The sequence below is a fragment of the Phalacrocorax carbo genome, chromosome 5 (assembly GCF_963921805.1).
Source record: "Phalacrocorax carbo chromosome 5, bPhaCar2.1, whole genome shotgun sequence".
In the NCBI taxonomy this organism is placed as follows: Eukaryota; Metazoa; Chordata; class Aves; order Suliformes; family Phalacrocoracidae; genus Phalacrocorax; species Phalacrocorax carbo.
In genome coordinates this window covers 25,622,873-25,647,274 of record NC_087517.1, presented here as the reverse complement: position 1 = coordinate 25,647,274, position 24,402 = coordinate 25,622,873, and the positions used below count along the sequence as shown (strand labels likewise).

Here is a 24,402-nt window from a genome sequence, read left to right as displayed (position 1 = left end):
CAGACTGTTCCAGCTACTGCTATGCTCACGTCTTCTGCCCGAACCGGGACTTCATATGCAGCTTTTTTGGAAATAGCCGAGACAAGAATGCAGAGTCTTTGGTTTAGATTAATTACATGCTCCTATGCCGCTGGTGGACACAGTGTAACCCACCAAAAACATATAGTCTAGTTCAACTGGTACACTGACTTGGTTCTTCTGAAAGCTCTACCAGTAGCTAACAACATCTTCTCAACAGTACTGTGCTGCAGTGGAACTGATGGCATCAAACAACAGCTTCAAAGAGTTTCATCCTTGGGTGGGAGAAGTGAAAGGAACTTGTACCATACTACTTAATCCTTAGCTGTTGAATTTCATCTCAAAAATATGTGAAGTTTCATTTGGTCTAGGCTTACCAAATGAATTTTCTTTGCAGTAAGGCACTGTAACTCTGCAATTCTGCATTAAGCTAGAGATTAATTTTGTAACTGCCATGTACTATTCTCTGCAAATTCAAAAGACAAAAAGTCTGAACTGCACTGGAGTTAGGGCAACACACGAATAACTGAAAAGCTTGTAAGCGCAGTGACACATTTAAGCAAAAGGAGGTGAATCAGAGAACTAGTTTTACTTTCTCATATCAGCATGTCAAAAATGAGACATGCTGGCACAGAACACTTAGGTTACATGAGTTGCTTCAGCAAATTATTGCCAACTGTACATTGTATCATATATTGTCTCCTATATAGCACAAGGTTCTACCAAAAACACAGTTTGCAACTGTGAAAAACACTCCTCAGCTTAGAGGCTAAACCATAAATAAAATCTTTTCAGTGTAAAGAGTTCAGCCAAGATTCCATCAAAAATCTGAATGTGACCTTTCCCTCCATCTTCCTCCTCAATAAACAATAATGACCTTTATTACATTTGGCAGGGAAATTCTACCTCAGCCTCCAGCCTAGTGCAAAGGGGATCGAGAATACATTGCCACTTCAGCACCTCGGAAATGCAAACACACTGGGTCCATGTACCTTTTTTGCACTTCGTAAAGAAAACAGGAGAGAGGAGGTTGAACTAGAATTGAGCTCTAACGTGGGAACAAATATTAACTAAATAAAAATGTTCACTACTTTGTATAATGAAGGGCAGATTCTAGAAAGCTTAGAAGTAAGTCAGTCTACCCTTGGGGGGCGGGGGAGAGAAAGAGAGAGACCCCACAGTAAACACCAAATCAAAAACCTGAGAAAACTTCCTTGGAATAGTCGTCTCCATTTCCAATGAACATTTTGTAGATGGGAGATGAGAACTGAGTTTGAGAAACCCAAGAGTGATTCAGGATTAAAACTGGGCAAATCCAGCTGGTTCTGTGTTCACCCCAGCAGCCCTCCTGCAAGGTTCAGAAACACTGACAGCTGGAGCTGCCTCTCCAGCAGCCTTACAAGGCCCATTCCAGTAACTCCCTTCAGCCAACACCTTCAGCCTTTGTCTATAATTAGGATCAGCTTTAATATGAGCGGTGAAATAGTAATGAAATACAAAAACAAGAGAAAACAGAACATTGAAGAGAGTTGAAAACAAAATCATTTAATGCCATACAATAAACCTACAAACAAACAAACAAAACAAACCTAAAAACTGCCCAAGAAAACAAAGGAAAGCTCCACAATATAAGAGAAGTTTAATCCTTATTGGATTTACACTGCTGAAATAATCATTACCTAGAGAAGTAGGCCAGTATCCATTTCCTGATCCAGCTTAAACTCATGGTCCATTGGATTGCCTTCAAGTTGACTGAAAATACATGTCATGAACTGATGAGAGGAGACAGTACTATACCAGACTATGAGGGCTCAGCCTAAGAAATAAGCCTTACAATTTGCATTGCTATGAGAGTACTCAGGTTCTTTCACTGATGTGACTGACAGGCTTTGGAAATTATTAGTACTAACAACATGGGTGGTTTTGAGTTTTCCAGCACAGCAAATGCATTTTGTATTTACAGAAATTATGGTTTCCTTTAGAAAAAGAGATGGACAAGGATCATGTCCAATGCATTCTTATAAATATCCACTGCCAGAAAACCTCAATATTTTTTTCTGATGCATTCAGTTAGATTTTAGACAATAACTGATGTTAGGCAGTAAGCGGCATGAACTATTACCAACAGTTGAAATTCCCACAGATCAAAGAAATCCTACAGACAGAATATAGGCCAAAGCAGCAATTTTTGTGAGTCTTTATCTCATTTAATGCTTTAGCCCGGTGATCAAGGGAGGATTTGTTCCCTTTTTGACCACTCATGGAGAATGTCAAGAACCAGCACATTTGGTGTGCAGATGGTATCAGACCGCCATGGCTTCCAACTCTGATAAAAGCTGCAGTGGACACTGATTATTCCAGCTCAGAGCATCTCATTTCCCTTTGGGTACCTCACATATATCATTAGAGCCAGCAACTAAACCCTTGCTTTTTTTGTGAGAGAAACCATCAGCAAATGGGAGTGAGCTCAGCTCCTCTGAGTGCTTTTGAGTGAAGGGTGAGAGATGGAAGGCTGAAACCACCCCAGTGCAGTTCTGCTGAGATTTATGAAGATATCAACACCCCTTCAAAGACACAGCATCAAAAGCCGAGCAATCTGGAAGATCAAGGGCCCAGGCTTATTCTAGTACATCAGAGATTATTGTTAACATCATAAATTTGGCTGATCAGCTTAAAAAGGGTCTGAAAGGGGCCAACTGAATTCCAAGTGACACATAAGCTAGTTAACCAAGCCCTTGTGAAAATTCACCTAAAAATGGTAAGCAAGATGGTAACAGCAAAACTAGAAACAAGACAGCCTAACTGTCATACCTTGCAAAGATGCTTGTAATTCCAAAGAACAGCATTAAATTTCCTGCTCTCCTCTGGAAAAAAAAAAAAAATGTACTAGCACAGAATGAACAGGGTGACTATTGTAGGCCACAACCTGGATCTCCTCCAGCACCTAGGATTCTCAAGCAATAATACTACAGCAGTTGCAGTTCTTCAGAGTAGGGGGAAAAAAAAACTGGTACATGTTACTTCAGCTAAAGTTTTCTGGTCCAAAGTAATTGTAAAGATGTTCATTGAAAATGTTTATTGATACTTTGAAAACAGCTCTTCCAAACAAACTCTAAGCCAGGAAAGGAAAACTGAATTCCTGCTGGAAAGGAAACTTTTTTTTTTTATGCTTAGCACCTATCCAAAGAGTTAACCTTTTGGATCAGTTCATAAAGAGGAGGGATTAACATTCTCATTTCCCCTTGGCCATGTTACAGAAGATCAAGAGATGACTGCCCAATAGACTTTACACAAATAAAGGAAACTTCATTCAAGCGTAAATATACAGAATTCACAACAACTGAAGGACATCAAACCAAAACGCTCAGGCTTTTAAAAAGAATGAGTAATTTCATGGCTCATACTAGCTAATGCAACATAAAGCAAGGGTAATGAAACCTCAGATTGGGAAGAACTGAGTTTATTCCCCTAGCATCAGGAGGAGCGCCTCCTTTATCCATACGTTCCACTGAATATTTGCATTTCTGTAATTTTAAAAACAGGAGCCCGGTTTCTTGTGCAGTATCAGCATTGGGTCAATGACTGAAGCAGAAGCCTAGAGAACTGTCCACTTTAGTAACTTACATTCAATATAATGCCTGCTACAAAAATTTTTCTCTAAGTTATTTCTGGAACAAAGTGTGTCCTTTCTTTGATGACATCAGAAGTAGATAAAAATATTAAAAAATAAAAATTTGGCTGAATAGGGTCTGTCAGCTTCTCTCACGCACATGCTCTCTGTCTCTCTTCCCTGCTGGCTAAGTCCCCCCTTCTCACGCTCTTCCAGCCTCTCTACCTGTAGCATCACCTCTCTTCCGGCACCTGGGAAGGGAGAAATGTGAACAATAGATTTTTAGCAATGCTACCTCTCTTCTTCCAGACTGAGAGCAGAGAGCCTACGAAGTTGCTATTGCCTCTCTCTATCTTGTTTTTAATGGGAGACACAGCTGCAGACAGGGAGGTGGAGAGCTGCTGCAAGCCCATGAGGAGACACAGAGGGGAGAGAGGAAAACAGGTGCCACCAGATAAATTATGTCTGTCCTTTCCTGCCCTCCCAATATTTACTGCTATAGACTATGGAAGAAAGAGTGTGAGAGAGAGCAATGAATTGAAGAAAAAGCATGGACAAGCCTCTTGGTGCCTCTCCTGCCCTATTGCACGTTGATCCACACAAGACTATGGTTTGCATTACACTGCCTTCTACTCTCAAAGCAGTAGCATGAGCTACTCTGTTTCAAAGCACAGAACAAGCCAGTTCATATTTTTGCTGCGAGAGAGCGAAGTATCAGCAGCTACGTGAAAAGGGCTGATAGGAAGCTTTGAGGTGACACTTGTTACAAAATTAATCAATAATCTTATGCCTATCATTCATTTCAATCATGGCAGGTGACACCTCCTGCCAGAATTACAGAGCACATTTACATCAACAGCATTGCTTAAAGGACACGGTCAAGTTAAGTCTCGTTTTGTTTTCTTATAGACCGCCCAATTTCAAATTCTAAATGCAGGTAGTATGTTGGATTTCAATTATCTAAAAAAAAATAATCAGAGCAATCACCTTTGTACTGCTTTAGCAAAGTTCAAAAACCCAGAGCCCAGAAACCACAGCCAGCCATGGGGCAGCTCACCCCACCCTCCCCTTCCTCCTCTTTTCACACAACTGACAATCGCATCTCCGTTACTGCCTGCCACCCTCGAAACAATGCAAGAAAGTGATGCCATTGTGTCTTCCTATGATGACAAGGACGGAAAATGACTGTGCATGAAATACAATGGGAAGGAATAAGAGAAGGAAGAGGGGAGTTTTGTATTTATGCCTGCAGTTAGTTGTTTTAGGTGCCATTTTAACTCTTCCTCTCCCTTCCCCTTTGCCCTCCTCGGCAAAGGAAGGGCCGTTTGGACACTGTCAGTTGGAAACGTAACATGCACTGGGCAGCGAATCACCCTGTCCGAGCGCCATCACAATGCTCTCGTCTTCCCCTCCAGTTTCCTCTCAGAATTACACATATGACCAAACACATATACTCATTAAAAATTAGTTACAACTTGATGTAAATCATATCCAGATTGCAGTTTCTGAGATCAGAGGCAAGAATGAAATTACTTATGCCAAGACTCAAGTAGTTCACTACTTACATCCCCACATGAGGAATACTATTTTCAGATGGCACGCTCCAGGCTTCATTTGAAGAAGATATATTCATGATTAGTTTTTAATAAGGAACGAGCCATTCCAAGCCATCCCTTATTCAGCAGCACTTCTAAGAGCACTTGCGCAATACTGTTGTGACAAAAGAGTGAAAGGTGGTTAGGTGGTTTTTGTTTTCATTTTTACATTATTTCATGAGCATACAAGGGACAATATGTGATGACAACTAAAGAGTTATTCTGAACTTTAGTGCAGGAACACATTTCAAAACTAAAAACCATGAACAAATCTACAGAATAATTCAGTTTTCATATCAAACAACTGCAGACCCTGTAACTGAAATAGTGTGTCTAAGGTTATAAATGAAAACTGTTCAGTATCATTCTTTGAGTGACAGATTAAATTCCTAATCCAGTTATGGTAATGGCCACATTTGTAGTTTAACATAAATTAAGAGCTTAATTATATTTGTGACTATTTTAAACAAAATAACAAATTCCTTTGTACCTGTGAACGTAATTTATAGCAAAGCCACGCTCATTCTCCAAAACAATCTATTCTACACTGCAGCACAACACTGCTCTAATGGTATAATGTAATTCTTGTTGTAGAACGTGGAAAGAGTAGATTCACTGGTAGCACAGAGGTTTTGAAGATAAATGAAGATGCTATTCATTCAGGGGTAATTTCATCTTAGAACTATATGAAAGATGTTTCACTCACAAACAGTACCTGTACAACTTGGGATTTAAGCTTGTTTTTAGCTACAACGCAAGGCTGATAGATTGATTATGTTGATACTGCATTTCTCATCATGAAGAATTCCAGCTTTTATTCTCTTTTAAAAAAAGAGATTGTCAGATTTTCATTTCAGTACTAAGCCTTTGTTCAAGCCTCAGCAACAAGTTCAAATTTCTGCTAATGTTTTTTTTAGAGAAAAACCAAACCACAATTCATACACACACACCCCAAAAAAAGAAAAAAACTGAATCACAAATCTGTTGAGGGCAATTAATCATATGTGATTTACACATTTATTTGACTACTTGTTGAAGTAAATAAGCAGTTGGTCAGGACTAAGAATGGACAATTCTAAGTGTACTTTCCTGGAATATATTAGGACTATTTACAAGGACATCAACTGCACAAGCAATTAATACATATCTTAACATAATGAGCTGCAGGCTCTATAACCTCAGGACAGCTATAAGAATATCCACAATCCTGAACATTTTAGACAGTCTTTTGAGCAAGACTCTTGAGACTACCTGCATAAAGATTTCAGAAGAACCTGTAATAACAGAGGCAGTCTCAACATCCACATTCCTCCTCCCTACAAGTTTGAACAGTGCACAGAGATGCTCTGAGCTGCCATTTGAGGCAAGAGGCCTGACACAGCACAGCTGTATTAACCCCCTCCCTCCTAGTCAGCCACACTAATGCCACCCAGGCACTAAACAAAAAGGCTTTACCTGCACTAGGCATCAACAGGGAGACGGGGCTTGGATAGGCTCTCTGCTTCAGACTGAAATATACTCTCCTGTGGTAATTCAGTTTTAATCCATTTAAAACTCCATTTTTCCTTCCTTGGAGTTGTGGAGTTGTTTTGTTATTGAAATACAGTTGTATATTCGCTTCTGGGGTTTGGTGGCTTTTTTTTACTATGGGAAGACTGATAAGCAGGAATGCTGTATAATGGAAGCTGTGCAATAAATAAGTGGAGAATGGTTTTAACCATGAGTCATGTTACCCAGGAGGTGTATGTGTTTTCATTAACTTTAATGGGAACAGGGCTGAACATCTCACGAGAAGAACAGAGCCTTCATTCTACATACAACGTTCTCTTTCCTGTAGCTGAATAATGATTACTGGTTAGTATTTCCCCTTGATTTTAATTCATTTGCAGTGAAAATAAAACTTCATTCAATATCAAGATTTTGCAGCCTAAAACCAAATGGGCTTCACTTTCAACAGGACAGTATAATACACTACTTCAAGTTAACAAAAAACGAGTGCAAACACCAAAATGTACCAGATAATGCACTAGCTCATTTGAAGTTATGTAGCATTTTCAGCAAATATAAAGAATCTGAACCCAGCAGAAGACAAAAGAATTGTTAATTTACTCTGCTTCCAAGGACAACGATGGGCAGAAGAGGAATTAAAAAACAAACAACAACAAAAAAAAGCCCTACCAGAATCAGCAGAGAGGTTCCACAAGATGAGAGGAATTTTATTTGTTGGTTTGCTTGGTTTTTAACCATTGAAGGCACCACCACAGTTACTCAACAATTCCCAGAAGACACTGTCCTCCCCTCTCTTACCTGAGATGTAGCTATAGCCAGGAGTCCAGATTTCATTGAACAATGAGAATTCATAAGTCCAATCATTATGAAAACAGCAAGACTCAACCAACTTCCTATGTTCAGTCTGCAGCCCTCACTACTCATTAATTCAAACAAAATGCCTGCAACAGTGTGCTACGCCTACACTGAGAGTAACTTGCTCTGCTGTCTGCTTATCTGCTCTGTTGACAAGCGGTACATGAAATTGACAACCTGTATTGCAGGGTTGTCAATTTTAAAACAGGCAACTTTTACTCTCAATAATTACTTACTATGGCACTGGATTTTATTCTTTATTTTATATGTAGCTATCTGCTGCATACAGCTAACTATCAGAGCGCTATCCCAGAGCAGCATTATGAAGAGGTGCTATATGAAGCTTTTGAAAGATCTGAAAGACCAGTTGCAGCACATGTAGAGTCTTGCTGTGAACGTGTTCCTTAAAGATTTGAAGGTGGCTGACTCCACATGCTCTTTTGATCAGAGGGACTCAAAATTCTGATGTGTTTCCAGCACATGGAAGTTCAACAAGCCATGAACAAGCTATGTCTGCTCCAGTGATATTCACGTGCCCCAAATCAGTAACAGGGGGAAAAGGAATGGCAATAATGGGGAAAAAAAATCCCAGGTACCAGCTCCTATTTCTCCTCCTATCCCTCATTCCCATTTCTTCCACAGGAAAAGACACACACACCCCCCAGCAAAAAAGATACACAGTAATAAGATAAACAGGCTCTCATCAGAATAAAAAGTATATTCTAAGACAGAGGAACTCAGCAATTTCCTTATGCAAAACACACCATTATATTTAAAGCTTTCTGATCACTAAGCTAGTAATGCATAACTACAAATCCTAGTATCATTTCAAAATGGATCAAAGACACCAAGGATAGCTATCCTTTCGCAGTCACAACCTTGTTACACAGATTCTTCAAAATAGATATGATTCCCCAATACAAAATTGTTCTATAAAGTTTAAGATCAGATATCCACCAGAGCCATATTTATAGTCATGGCTACTATCAGCTGTCCAGCTAGGGAATATTGAAGAAAAACAAGCATTTTTAATATATTATAGTTAATTTATCATCTAAGTGACATGTGTAGGATAACAATGGACTAGAAACAGTAACGCAAAATGATGCATTAGAAAAGGAAATTTTAGGGTTATGTTGTTTCTTTTCTTTGTGTTTTAAATACAAGCCACACCTATATGTATTGTAGAATGGAAAGAAAATTCATGAGAACCACAGAAAATACAGTTGCTGGAGTAAAAAGGAGCACCAAAATCAAGTGAGCAAAAAACCCACTCATTTGCATTACTGTGAGGCACACTATAAAACACACTGCCCAAATAAACAAACACTGCCTTATTTTATTCGGTGTATCAAAGATGACTCATCTCTCCAGCAAAGGATAAAGGTACCTTCTTGCTGTGATAGCCATGATAGAATTTACTCTTTGAGGTATTTCTTAGATCACCAGACTGGGGGGAAGATAGAGATCCTAGAAGTAGATACCATGATCAAATGATCCTAACCTTTTTACCGGTAATGTCAGTTACAGCCTCCAAGTCTCCCACCTCAGCTAAATGAGATGTGACCTTTTTGGATAGCCCCCAAAGACTGTTTGCTGTAGCTGCACTGAGCTAGACCACACACAAAAAGCAAGGAGCAGGGCAACCTTGTAACTCCCTACTACACAAAGCAGCAGCAAAGTTGCTCTGAAGAACAGGAACCTTGTAGACATCCGGCTCACCACTTCTGACAGCCAGGCCCTCTCTACTAACGGTGAAAACATCCCCCTGAGATTTGGGGTTACTGAACCTAACAGGTTAATGGAGTTGACGTGGACTTCACAGCCACAGAGGTGCTTTTAAGTCAATTAGAGATGCAAGTTTGTCAATTATATGGACTATTTCTAAAAACCACATTGGATCTCAACTCTGTATACACAATGAAATTGAGAAAGCCTATCAGAGACATATAGGGATTTGATGCCCACAGCGTGAAGCAAATATGCCTCGAGTTTGGGGCAGTATAAGATTTGAGAATTAAATAACCAGCAAGCATCATGCAAGATGTTACAAGACAAACTAGCGTACCAAATGACAAAAGATGGGAACCATGCACAGTTCCCACAGTAGGTAGACAAGCAGATACTGTACAAACACAGACCAATATGAACACGAGTACAAGCAGTGGCACTCTATACAAGACTCAAAATCCTCAAATCTTTTAGGCTCTGGCACTTCAATGACAATGTAAAGCACATCAAATATAGGAAATAAGTCACTGATTTTGACAGAAATAATTCTTAAATTACTAGTTCAGCTAAATGCAGTTACTTCAGCTAGATAATCATTCAAAAAATAAAATGGAATTAACATCTTTAGTTTAAAAAAGATGACATTTTACCTGAACAGCAAGGGAAGATGCATTATCAGAAAGCAAAATCTGATCCTCTGTTGAAAGAAAAAAACAGAAAACACAATTACAAAAAACAGTGCCCATTTAGCTACTGACCTGCAACTGTAAGCCATTCTGGGTTGCATTTCTTACACATAAAACAAGGAGCATGTACATAATTATTATGCAGCTGGACTAGAAAACCTGCGATATGAATAGTAAAAAAAAAAAAAAGAAAAGAGAAAAAAAGAATACCAGGAATATTTCTCCTGCAAATGCAATTGCATTTACCATACATTACCATCAATGTACAATAAAAAATGCTCACAACCAAAAACCAAATGCTTGAGTTTTATGCCAATTACTCTTCTTCTAATCAAAGTTAAATAAAACCGCATCTTCATAACTCCTCTGGCTAAAAAGTAAAAGCATTCAGAAACCTATAAAAGCCGCTTGCAGTTAATATTGCACACTGTGTCTAGGTCTGTCACACAAAAGAAAGATGACAAGTTCACTGCAATAAAAATTCCATGCTTAGAAGACTAGGGCTGCTACCTATTAGTCTTCATTACTTTGCAGTCTTCTGACAACTGTAGCAGGCTGCTGAGCCCCAAATGGGGGCCATAATGTGATCTGATGATATATGAAGAGCTGCTAAAGGGAGCCTGAACCATCCTAGCCTATACATTTTAACAGTTCCTTTTTACTGAGAGCCCACTTTACCACAAGACTTCAAAAATCTGCTGCCTCAGCTATTGGTGCAGTAAATCTGCCAACTGTGCCTGCAACCACATCATTTTACACTGCCTACAGCAGCCAATATAATAAGTCAATAATAAACCAAGGACCTTATAGGCCATGAATAGCTGGTTTATATTGGCAGATGCAAGCATAGCTAAAACCTCTGACCAGACAAACAACACAAAGGACTCTTTTAACAGTTTCTGTGCTTCCTTCCAGTTAATTATCTTAGCGCATATTTAATGTGTTTTCTAAAAATAAAGTAATTATTAATTGCAAAAACCAGTCTACCCACCCTTCAGTTGCTGATACAATGCAGCATTTTCAGGCCAAGGCTCTGCAGCTGTGGAAAGAAGAGGAATTAATTAAGCAAGCCAAACAACAACGTGCTTGCAGATGCTAACTGAACACGGACATTACTAGAGCAGAAACTCAAACTGCAAAAATGCTGATGCAAGATTTAACCTGCCCTAAAAATGTCCCACTGTCACTCTGTACACTCCCGTACTTGTCTCCTGATCACAAAAGATCAGAAGATGTTTTCTGCTCTGTGTTGTCACAGAGCAGATAACATAAGTCCCAAAATTTAATGTTGCAAGAAAAGCTAAAATTCAAGCTACGTCACAGAATGGCCTTGTAATTCTCAGGCAGCTAAAGCAGCTATTTTCCCTCCACCATAAAGACAGCCTTGTGCACACTCCCATCACAATTCTGGCCACTCTCAAGAGCAACTATTTATTAAAGTACTAAACAAAGAATTCTGGAAAGAACAGAACAAGACACAGAGGAGGGAAGCACAAACCTCCAAACCAAGTGTGAAGAATGCTTTGGGGAAATGAAAAAGCTTTCTGCCTTTTAAAGTTGCGTCCACACTGGTCCTATAAAATACCCACAAAGCCAGGTGCTCAGGCATGTCAGAAACCTAGCCACCAGGATGACTGGGACTACCTATTGCTTTAAATGATGTACTGATCAACCCCAAAATGGGAATGTCAATATGCATTTAAAAAACTGCATCATCAGTTGTTCAAAAGAGTTGAACAGTTGTTTTGAAAAAAAAAAAAAAAGGCAAGGAAATAAAAGGCAATCACATCTTCCAGTTGAGAATCACTGCATTTAATCAATCATACACCACTTGAATTTATGGGAAGGGAAAAATAATAATCAGTACTGATTTACTGTTAATGGTAGCATTAAGATAACAGGTCATCATGTTATTTTGTCTCCATTACATTTCTTGTTAATGTCTGATTGAAAATCTGTTTTTAAATACCAGTTCAAACCTTGCCTTACACACAAACTAGCTATTTGTAAACAAAACTATTGCTCTAATCACATCTTTTTTTATTAAAGCAATAATGTCTATAACTATGTATGTTTCAAACAGAAATATGCCACTGGCTTCAGTAAGGTCATTCTCTGTGTCTTTGCCCTCAAATTTAAAATATGCACAATTTTCTAACTATCATTCTTTTTGGATACTCATGAATTATTAATTTTTATGAAAGTCACATAGAACTGTAAAGCTTGTAACACTGTACAGTTTTGCAAAGGTCACTGCCTCTAATATTAAGGCACAGAGCCTATTGAAGCTATACTAGTATGGGCATGAGAAAGCAACTAATCACATTTAAGTGTCATGAAAAAATGTTTTATGTTTTATTGTAGCAGTTATTGGTTTTACACTCCTCCATTAAAGTTTTGCCCTGGAGTAAAAATTCTTGAGGTGGAAGTACATTTACTTCTTTAAATAAAAAGATACTAAGATAGTGTCTGTGATACTACAGCCTTAACTGTTTAAAATAATTTATCTAACATGCATTTCTTCAGGTCCACTGAAGTCTTGCAAGAGCAAATGGAATGAGGAAATTAAAAATGTTATTACTATACTTCAGCAAATTTATCAGCGCTGGACTCTGAGATAGTTACAGAAGTAACTAAGTCACAAAGGTACCCTGATCTCATAAACACGCCAGACAATCAGGGAAAACATCCTTTTTACATGCCCAAAAGTACAGAGAACTTCAAATTGCATGGGCCCATTTCTACTGAAAATTTTTGCCTGACCCTCTTCAGACTGAAATGTCAGATTTGTGTCTAATTCTCAGATTCTGGCCCAAACTGGAAGTGGCCTATTTTTAAACAAGCACATGGCTGAAATATTTCAGGCCCACAAAAATCAAGTGAACTTCTCATTTTCCAACAAAAGAGCTACATATATTTCAGTATATTCAAACACTAATTCAGTCTGATCTTGGCAGTAAACTACATGCAGCCATGGAGATATAGATATATATACACACGTAACAGCTTCTTGGCACGCAGAATCCAAAACTACACCACTGCTAAGGCATGCCATATCCATGCCATAAACTAAAACACAAGTAGAATATATTTTGTAACTTGTTTGCCCTTATCAGCTTAAATTTTGTTTCTACATTCTACTGATCACATACAGATTTTCATGAACCATATCTGCTGACCCTAATTTCGTTAGTCATGATATGAAGTCTTCATCCTGCAGTCTTAGTACACAGGAGCACACGCCCAACTTGAGGGAAGGAAAGGACAAGGGTAGTTTAAAAACATTGCATTCACTCCTTCACAGTTTAGTTGTGTACTAATATATGCCTTTTGACAAGTAAATGAAACAAGGACAAATAACCACATGAAAGTCTCGGTCTTTGTTATCAGTACACCTTAAACTCCAAACTTCAGCCATTCTAAGAAAAATTAATTAATAATACCTCCTGCACTTGGCACCTGACGGTCTCCAGAGGTTGGTCACAATTCTGACTGTGTTTGGACAAGGTGGACACGTGGTCACGAGCCTTGAACCAAGGCCTTCAGTTCTTTGTACGTAGACCAGGTAGAAATCGATTTTGCTATCACTGTACAGAGTGGATTCTAAAACAATCAACTCCACATTAAGATTCATGTAGTATTACTCATATCCTAGAAAAAAAATATTCTGCAGCATGCATTCAGAATTGCATGCAGCAGATAGTGTTCAATAATACCAGAGGTACATACACAAAGACTGTGCAATCCTCTGGAAGTCAAGGAATTAAACACCCAACTCACCATCTGTCCCATATCTTCCAATTTCTACTCACCATCTTTCTTCCAAGATGTTTAGAATATTAAGTATTTTTTAATGATGGAGCAAGAAGTTTAAATACACACTGCTGCATGAGATATCCACATTCATAAGGTGCAAGCTAAATTCAAATATCAGCTCCCAAGCTGCCTTCAATTAGTTGTAAGGTGAAAACATGCAGCCAAGGGAGACCAGAACCCTACTGGGGGAAAAGAGGAGGAAAAACTGCTGAAGGGATGCCACATGCCTCCACATGAGGAGAAAGTGTGTAACATCTTTAATATACAGCAATGACTCTTGCCTTATGAATGTAGGTGAAGACATAATTTGTAGAATAATAGGTACTAATATTACATGCTGCTTCAGTTCTGTCATATTTCCAATCCATCAAGTTGATTAATGCTATAATAACTCCTCACAAACTTATCATTTGTGCACTAATGAAGTCAAATCCAGTTTATCCTTCGGCAACTATAATCTTCTGGTCTGTAGATGTTCATTTCCCTGCTAACCACGGCTACTGTGGCGCCAGGTATATAAAGAAAAAATTAACAAATGTAATGTCAATTCAGTTTCAGAAGCTTTCAACACAGAATCACATTGATGTGTTAGATCCTACACAACAGACATTTTTATCATTAGCTGCTCACAGGATGAAATAACTGCCTGGAAGTATGCCTTACAGGAATAACTTCTCTACATATCTTACAAATAAGGAACTATTTGCTTCTTCCTTCTGCCTCCATAATCAGAGGAATTACTATTGTGTGGTTTTCAATGGGTCTGTCTCTCAGGCTTGCAGTCTTTAGTAAAAGTTGTTTTCCCACCCTGAAACTTTTCCCATGCTTAACAAATTCAAATATTTAGTCTTTCATGTGGATTGTCTGCTATTTGTTCAGGACAAGCAAACATCATACTGTCGTCTTTCCCTACTTCTCCTCTACTACACTGCTTGTTTTAATGACAGTTACAGGAAACTACCATGTGCAGGATCAGTCCTCCCTGTTAAATTTGCCTGAAGTGAGCTTTGAGTTCAAAAGTTACTGGGAAGTGAGAATTAAAGGGAGATGGACACAGAAAGCATCACTGCATAAGCCTTGTTATCCTAGGAGCCAAGAATCTGGCAGATGCAGCATCACAACAACTGCAGAAGAAAATGGCAAGTAGATCACCTACATAAAATCTTCTTTGGTTTTGTGCATAACTAAAAATGCATGAATATTTCTCTAAGCCTAACACGTTTGCTAGTCAAAGTGGTTTACTTATTAACAGTTTAGCATAGAAAATGCAGATTTCAAAGTGTTAACAGGGTTCTTAGGTGTCACATTAGACTTTTGTTTTGGAAGAAAATTCTGTGAACTGGTGTGTTGTATGTTCCCAGTGGAGGTTTAACTACTCAGGTTTGTAACTAACTATTAAAACAGATTCCTAGACCCCTCACCTGCCATATCAGAGAATGACTTAGAAAATACATTTCTGTTCTTACAAAAAAACTTCCGAAATACAGAATGAGTCATGACACTCACAACAAATTCTTTGCCACTAAAAATGTACTGCATTAGGTGCATTTTTCAGATTTTGTGGCAAAAGGTTTTACATGGGCAACATTATGGCCAGAGACAGATATTCAGATAGCATTTTGATTTCAACTTTTCCAGCCATTTCAGACTGTCATTTCAATAAGACTTTATCCACCCAAATACTTTTGGGACAGCAAGAGAGAAGAATGAACATATGCTGTAAGAAGAGATACTTAAGAGCACTGGATGCCACTATCAGCAGGGGATTAGCAGCTCACCTGAGGCCTACACACGTCTCAGCTCCAACTAACGCTCTCAAAACAAGACATACTATACTTCCACAGAGGTGAATTTTAATTCAAAGAATGAGAGGCTGCAATAGAATTCCCCCAGTGAAGTCTGTGCAAGAGGAAGGGCCACATTCACAAGATGCTCTACAGTGCCTCAGCCCCACCAATTCCTTGTCCAGGCTGTTCAGAGTCTCTTTATGAGTATACAAAACTTGGTTTCAACTCCTGCACTCTGAATTACTGGGAAACTATTCATCCTGTGTCAGTGCCGCCTGGATAGGTGGGGGAAACAGACATCTTCATCCACCTTTTCCAAGCAGCTTCATGATGATGAAAGAGATGTAATTAAATAAATGGTTTACAGTTATGCCTTTAATCCTGTTACTTAAAATAAGAAGACTCTGACTGTGAAAATGAGAAGACATTAAATACTTTGCATGTTAAATTGTGGAATATGCTAAACAACAATCTAGCCATTTCAGTGACCTAGTGTGAATAGACAGCTTCAAGCAGCAGGGTATGCAGTGTGGTTTGCCCTCCTCATCTGCCACTCATTTAGCACACTTGTCAAGCTACAGCATTCTTGAATATCAGCCACAGACAAACGTCAGAGACCTCTGGATCCAGGCATCAAGATGTTCCCTCCTGCACAGGAAATGAAGTTGTCAACAGGTTAAAAGTTTTTGTAGGTAAACACTCAATTTGAAATGAGGCTGTTCCCAGCGCTTAACAATACCACAGAATTTCAGTGGGACAAGAACATTTCTCAAAGGCAATGCAGATATAGAAATATTTTTCTGTTATAAAACTAGCCTATGCCTAATAAGAATCAAGGCTAAAGAATTAACACCAAATGTTACTATCTTGTTGATTATTTCTCAGGTACTGAAACTGTATAGTGAGAGGTAAATCAAAACAACCTTCACCCCAAATCTCCTATAAACTAAGATTTACTGAATTCTCAGTACACCAGTAATTTATCCTTTGATATCTTCTTTCTGCTTCTGTACATGAAGTACTCAGTCAATTAACAATCTCTTCCATGCAGCTCATTGTGTGATTTTGTGTAGGTGGGGCCAGGACCTGGCCCAGGAACATCTTCTCACACAGAGCAATTTCCTGAAATATTAAGAAGTTGTTTATAGATCATACATAAATAAAGACTATTCTTTCTCTATAGTCACCGTATTTGCACATATCAGCTTCCCTTCTGTTATCTTCTCCTTACACACTTTGATATTAAACTTGCATTAAAAAAACCCTAAAACATCTGTATTTACCAGTTTGGTTCAGATGGCATTAAAGGCCTGTTAAAACAACCAAGAGGCAAGGTATCCTCTATTAAAAACAAACAAAAAAAAAGTCGGCATTAATTCGAATCACTGTATTGCAATATTACAGCTGGAGAGATTAACTTACACATTATTTCCACATAGTTTCCTTCAGCCTCTCTCTAGGTACAAATTTGATTAAATTATAATGAGATACCTCAAAACTGTTTTCTCACAAGAGTAAACACTAAAAAGAAATTTAGTCTTACACGTGGGCAACATCCACATCCAACAACATTACTTACAAGTCTCCAAACATTATGCCACAAACATCATAACGATCAGCAGGAAAACAGTTACCCTTTCTGGTTTACCAAGACTGGTGCTATGGGGGGACCTGCTCCTAACTATGTTCTAGTTAGTCTAGTAACTCAGAGAAAACCACAGGGAAAGCTATCCCACAGACTCCAGGAGTAAAGCGGGTTATTAGCTGCTTGATGTTAAGATGCATCAAAAAGAAGCAGATGATCATTCTCTTTTCATAATATAAATCAGTCATATTTTCAAGTACCAATACATTGTTTAAAAAGAAAATACCAGGAATTGATGTGTTTCTATATCATTATCGCCCTCCACTTATTTACTGAAGTATTTTGATTAATACAGTGAAGGTGCAGCCACTTTGGAACCGAAGCAGTTAAAAATATACATATCGTACATTATCGGTGATCAATAAAGGAAGTAGGAAAAACTTGTGAATTAGCTGCCTTAAGACCCACCAGTTCAACCCACCCACACTGAGTATAGATCAATTTCATGTAATTGGCCTGATCCTGTAAACTAACAAGGGCCAGGAAAAAATGAAAGCATCAGCAACTCCCTGGCTCTGCTGACAAAAGACCAAAAAGTGTTTCATAGTGCCTTGGCAAATGAAAACAGACTTTCACACAAGTTAAACAGTAAGCATTAAATCATGTAACAAATAATTACATCATTTGCTTAAATCCATCCCAGGCCGCCTTTGTAGAGATATTACAATTCAGATAAATCATGACTGTTCAGTAATTATTGATCAAGCAGACTGTCAACGTAAAGACTCAATCTCAGCAGCAGTTCTCAAACTTGAGTTTCCTGTGGCTGCACCACTAAGAGTCAGCATGTGACATGACTGCAGCAGCCATTTAGCATGACACAATCTGCTTCTTCACCCTCCAAGAAACCTATTAATTGCGTGTATTTAAGCATTAGTCCAATTCTGTTACTGTCTTTGAGTTGACTTTCCAGAGCATACACATCTGCAGTTCAATCCTCCAGGGCATTCAGCGCTCTCACTGCTAGAGGAGGCCACAGGAGGGAGGTTGCTCAGCACCTCCACACTTGCAGAATCACGCCTCCCATCAGAGGAGGAGGCCAAAAAACCTCAACAAAATCAAATCCATAAATAAAAGTTGTTCCTAAATCAACATCTGGATTTCTTCAGAAAAAAAATCAGAGTGTGCGCCAAGTTAAATGATCTCAAAAGATTTATTTATAAAGCCATGACAAGCTGGAGCTATTTTACTTATTCCTGATATTCAGCATAAATGCTCTATCTCAAAGAAGCTCCATAATTCTTAATTATAGCTTTTTATAGATCTCTAAACCTTGTGCTACTTAAGTCCCTTGCCCCTCTTTGGCCCTCAGTCAAGAAGTAAACCTTCAAGCACAGGAGCTGTGAAGAGTAGGACAGTGGAGGTATGATACTCACGAATGCCTTAAATGCCCTACTGGACCGCAACATTTCTTAGCCATGTTATCTACATTAGTATACTTTAAATCAGTCCTTTGAAAGCTCTCTTAGATCAAGATCCCCTCTTCTCTGTGGTAGTCTGAACTCCTCCTCCCCTAAGGATGCTTGGCAGGCAGTCTGAACACCACTTCTGCAAAGTGCCCCAAGGAGCTCCCTTCTTTCTCATCCATAGCACCCCTACTCTGATCCACAACAGAGATGCTACACATCTGTCTCACCAGACAGGACCTCAGTATCCCATACCTCCTCCAAAAGCTGCTCCTCACACACACGATTCCTGCTTACCCAACCCTGGCCTCTCTGGCCTTTTATTAAGGCTCCCCTTCATTCTCTCTTCCCTGTCTTGCCCACAGCCCTGAGCGCAGCAGTACCAGGAGATACAAAGAGATGACAACAGAGACTCTCTGTGACGGTCTTGCAAAGGGGCAAGAACAGCCAAGATCTCTAGGCAGGAGAGCTCTGCATGGTAGAAATGCAAACAGTTAGCACTGGTGCAGTCAGTCAGCCAAGCACTGCCACTAGCAAGGGGGAAGATGTTGCTTTAGAGCTCACAGTCTTTAAGTCAGCCCATAACAGACAATGGTATTTGCAATAGCACCTCTCAGGCTCTTCCTGACCTCTGGGAAATACTGCAGACTCCTTACTTCAGAATCTGAAAACATTTATCCTGTTCTCTTAATCGTATCCTCACAGCCTCCCCCATTTCTTTTCCAAGGCTTTCAGCGAACACACTCCAATGCATCCAGAGTTTCTCCAACATGGCATTCAAATTTAAAAAAAAAAAAACACCACCCAAATGCAGATGGACTTTGAAAGTTCTTGCTAGGGATGCAAGCATTATATTGTCTTCAATTTCATCACACAACAGCTAAAAGGCAGAACTGCTAAAAATTCCCATCTCTCAGCATTTTTACTTTCCAATTCAACATTCACATTCCAGTTTTTTGAATGGGCTTTTTCTCCCCAAATGAGACTGGTATCAATTTTTCCTACATTCTTTGCAGCACCATTGTAATTTTTTCCTTTGATGTTTCCAATCCTTCCTACACATTTCATAGGTTTTAGTACTGCATGTAACTTCTTCTAGTTAGTTTTAAAACATCGACGTTCACATGACATCTATGTCGTCTTCTTAATAACTGAACACCAGAATTTAAAAATAATAACAGTTTCAGAACCTGGTGTGGACTTCCTCTTTGTCCTCCCCATGGCTTGCACACAGATGCAGCTTCTCACTCACTTTAGAAAGAGACGGCTGAGAATGCCCAGCAATGCAGCAACACGCGACACCTGTTCAACCAGAGCAAAGAAGGACAGCAACCAAGCTCTTTCACTCATTCTTGTTTTGAAAAGGAAGCAGCTCATAGGGTCCAACCGTACAGCAAGAGAGCAGGTTATTGCCTAGGGACAGCCAGAGAACAGAGCACCCAAGGAACAGAGAGAAAAAAAAAAGTGAGAAAGAGAAGAAAAATCTGGTTTCTCTCCAAAGCTGTTCTTCTAGGACCTCTTGTGAGCTGAACAGTTAGGCTCCTAAACATCACTTATACCCAAACCTTTCTACAACTGATGAAAGATCTCTTGCAAATCAAACCGGACCATAATACGTGTTACTTCTCTTTTACTAATTTTGTTACCGTTACTTCTAAAGCAATCTTATTTCTGGCATGAGAAAAGAATATACTACTTCAGCAGAAAACATGTAACAATAAAATGCTGATTAGAGAAAGACTGCTTAGACTTAATGGAGCCAGAAACAACTATGGAAGCATACTCTATTATAAATTGTAATTCCATTGCTTCTTAAAAACAAGAAATAACAATAACTCAAAATGAAATATGTACTGTACTATAACAATTGTGAATGCAGGTCATTTTTTCCCCAACTTAAAAAAAAGATTAGATAGGCAATCCACTCAAAGGATTGGTTCAAATCAAGTCATAAAACTTATGTGTCTGAGCACAAATTGTCAAGACCAGCGTAAGATGCTTGCTTACTGAAACTAAACAAGAGTTAAAGGGATTCCTATTAGTTTGATTACAAAAAAAAAAAACCACACGTAAAAACACTGTAAGATAAAATCATACAGCCTGACAGATTTGGTGTTTTCAAATCCCCTCTTTTTGACTACGAGCACCTCTGCAGCAGGCTTAAACAATCTGTGCTGCAGACAATCTATTATTAAGCAAGAATAACTGTTTTTTTCACCTTACAAATGCAGGAAATGTTAACAGTTACCTATGCATATTTTGATGCACAAAATGCACATTCAGTTCAAATTTTATGTCTTTATGTGCAGGAACAATTTAGGTGGTCAGGTTTCATTCCGTATGTATTTGTCCTCAGCCAAATTGCAGCTTGTCTCAATACATAAAACATACACGTCAGAGATTTATTTTTGCTCTGGCATGTCACATTGGAGGCAGACCCACTAAGAATGTAAAATATCTAAAGGCAGAAGGGCATCTGTTTTTCAAACTGCATTCATTTTCCTTAGTATTAAAACTAGCCTAAGACCCTTGGACATAACTCAACAGCAATAAACAGAAGTAATCATCCAGAGATCAAAGGACAAACAAGAATATTATTTTCTCTCTTTTGATCACTGATCTAAAACTAATGTTTTAGGGAAAAAACAAGTAAAGCTTATCGAGTAATTTAGTGATCAATTAAACATCTTTTCAGCAATCTTTTATAGATTATTTGTGCAGTCAGCTTCTCAAAACTGCTAGAGTTAGAAAGATTAATGTTCTGGACCACCTGAAAGCTGGCACTCTAATCCTTCTTACAGTGTAAACACTCATTTCCTATCCCGTTAATATGTGATTGATGCTGAGCTACTCTAAACAAATTCCCTACCATACTATCCAATTAATATTTTCTACAATTCGGAAATAGATGATTTAAAATGTGACATAACATACTTGCAATTCATGAAGCTATGGAAATTTTTGTTTATTATTCCCTGAAATACAGCATCAACCTCTTTACATTTCTGAATAAGCAAACACTTGAATGGCACTAAAGCAAGTGTTTTTAGTGATTTAGTCATCATTTTGTATTTAATCATTAATGCATTAGAGCAGCGGGCTATGCTCAGCATGTTGCACAGAGAGAGTGCTGAATTACTGCAGCAGTGCAAGTGGGCTGAGCAACTGGTGGTCAGAGAACAGCTGAAGTTGGAAGGCACTTCTGGACATCCAAGGTCAGTTGCCACAGGCCGCCCATGGCCATATCCAGTTCAGTGCTGAGCATCTCCACAGATGGAGCCTCCTCAACTGCCCTGAGCAACCTGCTCCAATGTAAACCATCCTCACATTAAAAAAAGTTTTACTTATGTCTAGATGGTATTTTCTATGTTTCAGCTTGTGCCAAGACGGTGAATAGGCACATCAGAAGTGAATGCATAAGGTGCAGGAAAGGTGAAGATGGGTAGTACTTAAGAAAAAAAAAACACGCTAATACATACACAAGCAAGTTAGTGTGTAAAAGAAAGTTATGATCCTCTTCTCTACTAAAAACCCTCCCCTCAGCTTTGAAAACATTTCTAGAAAACAAACTATGCTGGGATGATTGTCTTTGAACACCTGCATGCCAAGTCCCACGCTTTATAGCTGTCACATGTTAGAGCAGCAGTAGTTCATAGCAATCACCATGACAAAGCGACCATCTTCATGAACAGGACCCTCAATGACAAGCCAATCAAATTTCGTTTTCATGGACGTGGAAAAAATTCTCAATCACTCTTATATTTCCATACACACATAACAGAAGGGCAGTATTCACAACAGCTGATATGGGGATAAGACACTATTAAAACAAGCGTCATTGTTAAGTGGTATTTTTTCCTCGCAGATACACCATTTTTCTTCCTCACAAATTTTCTTATATTTGCAGGAAATTTATATCTTCTTGGTACCAGAATGAAATATTCTCTGTGTCGGTGCAATGTCTCAGGAAATCTAGAAGTGTGATGGGTATTGGCCAAGTTCCCGGACAACTTTCCTTTTCCCCCTAGAAAAAACTTCAATATGAACAAATTGAGTGGTTTTGCCATTATTTACTTTCAGTCTGGGACTGGTACATAATACAGACAAGCTAAGAAGGCCATGACCCATTGGCAAAGGTATTTTTTATTTTCAAAGCAGATAACTGCTTTTGACACTGATTTGCTTTTGGGAAAGCAAAGGCAACATCATAATTTTGTTTTAAAGAATGATTCGGTGGCAGGTCTGCAACAAGGATTTGTACTGTACCTTGAATCACAGTAAGTAGCTGCATATCCAGCAGAAGTACACGATTAATAACGTAAGCACCAACCATTTCTGCTCTGCAAACAGAGGAGCACTGCCAATATCTTCCTATTAGATACCTACATACTACTTTACCTATAAAAAGACAACAAGCATCCCTTAACCTGTGACTGAGGGGTAAAAGATGAGGTGCTACTGTTTTAAGCCTATTAAATTATAGGAGGGTCCAAAAGTACTTTAGCAGCTCTGATGAACTCGAAGCGCTACCTTAATAGTACAGTTGTTACCACGAGAGTCTGAGACTAGTATAAGCAGCACGCAACTACCCCAAAGGTGGGGGAGGAATCTCTCCAGGAACAGAGGAAGAACACTTCAGCAAGGAAGGAAACAGCCAGTTATTGCAGAACTTTGTCTTCTTGTTTCCAGTTTTTCAAACGTGTGTTTCCTAACACTATACTTAATTTGGATCTGCCATTGCTGTATTCCACGATAATCTGCTTACTTAGCAGGAAGTTGTTGCAAAAAACCCCAGCACTTTCAACAAGAAAGCAATGAGATGCCTACATACAGTATAGTTTTGAGTTTGTATTTGTAATTCCAGAAGAAAGTAAATATCAGCAAGTTGTCATTCTAGAATATTCATAAAAGTCACAGCACAGAGAAACACAGGAAAATCAACACCTCCTCACATATGTCATTATCCTTGTATTTCACATTGCAAATAAAACGTACTAAAGAGATCATAAAGGCTAGTAAATGGCACAAAGCAATGCTGATAGTGACCATATTCTCCACATCCTGAGGATCCAGGGTTCTGGCCCTTAGAACCTAAGCATGGCTTGTGCTAACATCTATGAATTAAAGAATGCCATCCCAAGAGCCCAGCACAACTTTCAAGCTTGTCTGTGGCTACCTCTGCATACCCAGATCCAAGATCCACCACCTTCACTCTACCTACCAGTCAGGGGAAAGCCTGCTCTGGAAACTGTATTTTTTCCACAGTAGAGAATCCAACTCGGACTCCCAGGTTGGGGCCTCTGCCGAGTGGCAGAAGACCCAACTCCTGGGACAGAACACCAGCTTCCTCCTCAACAGGTCAGCAGCAATTAAAATGTTGTTTCGTTGCAGTATTTATTGCTTGTGAGCTTGTGTAACAGCAAGAAATCAGGATCGGAGAATAACAAGTAAACAGAAACTACCAATGCACTGATTTCCAGTGTGCAACATACTAAGCGTATTTTCAACTTCCTAGCCAGGAATTACCCAAGCTGCATATTTTCTTTTTCCTTGAGAACAAATTCATATCATTTGTTGCTAAATAACTCCACAGTGACATGCACTTCTGTTTTATGACAAGGCTCACATCCAGTTTATGTGGCCCGGCTGCAGCAGATCACAAGAGCACTAACAGGCAGCAAAGGTACCGTTACATTTCTCAGCTTCACGAAAGCAACACAGGAAACACGGCACATGCCGTGGGG

The 24,402-nt window shown here is 39.0% G+C and overlaps 1 protein-coding gene across 4 annotated transcripts in view; it reads right to left on the bottom strand.

Moving 5' to 3' along the window:
- MTX2 (metaxin 2) overlaps nt 1-24,402 on the bottom strand; it is a 131,903-nt gene that overhangs the window by 10,502 nt on the left and 96,999 nt on the right. For 3 of the 4 annotated variants that reach the window (XM_064451681.1, XM_064451683.1, XM_064451680.1), the window contains 2 exons: nt 10,996-11,043; nt 9,969-10,015 (listed from right to left, as the gene is read on the bottom strand). In XM_064451681.1, the coding sequence (XP_064307751.1) occupies nt 9,969-10,015; nt 10,996-11,043 (95 nt within the window). Of the gene's footprint in view, nt 1-1,697; nt 1,771-2,829; nt 2,883-5,193; nt 5,339-9,968; nt 10,016-10,995; nt 11,050-24,402 lie in introns of those variants that run through there. The other variant, XM_064451682.1, reaches the window with a different exon arrangement.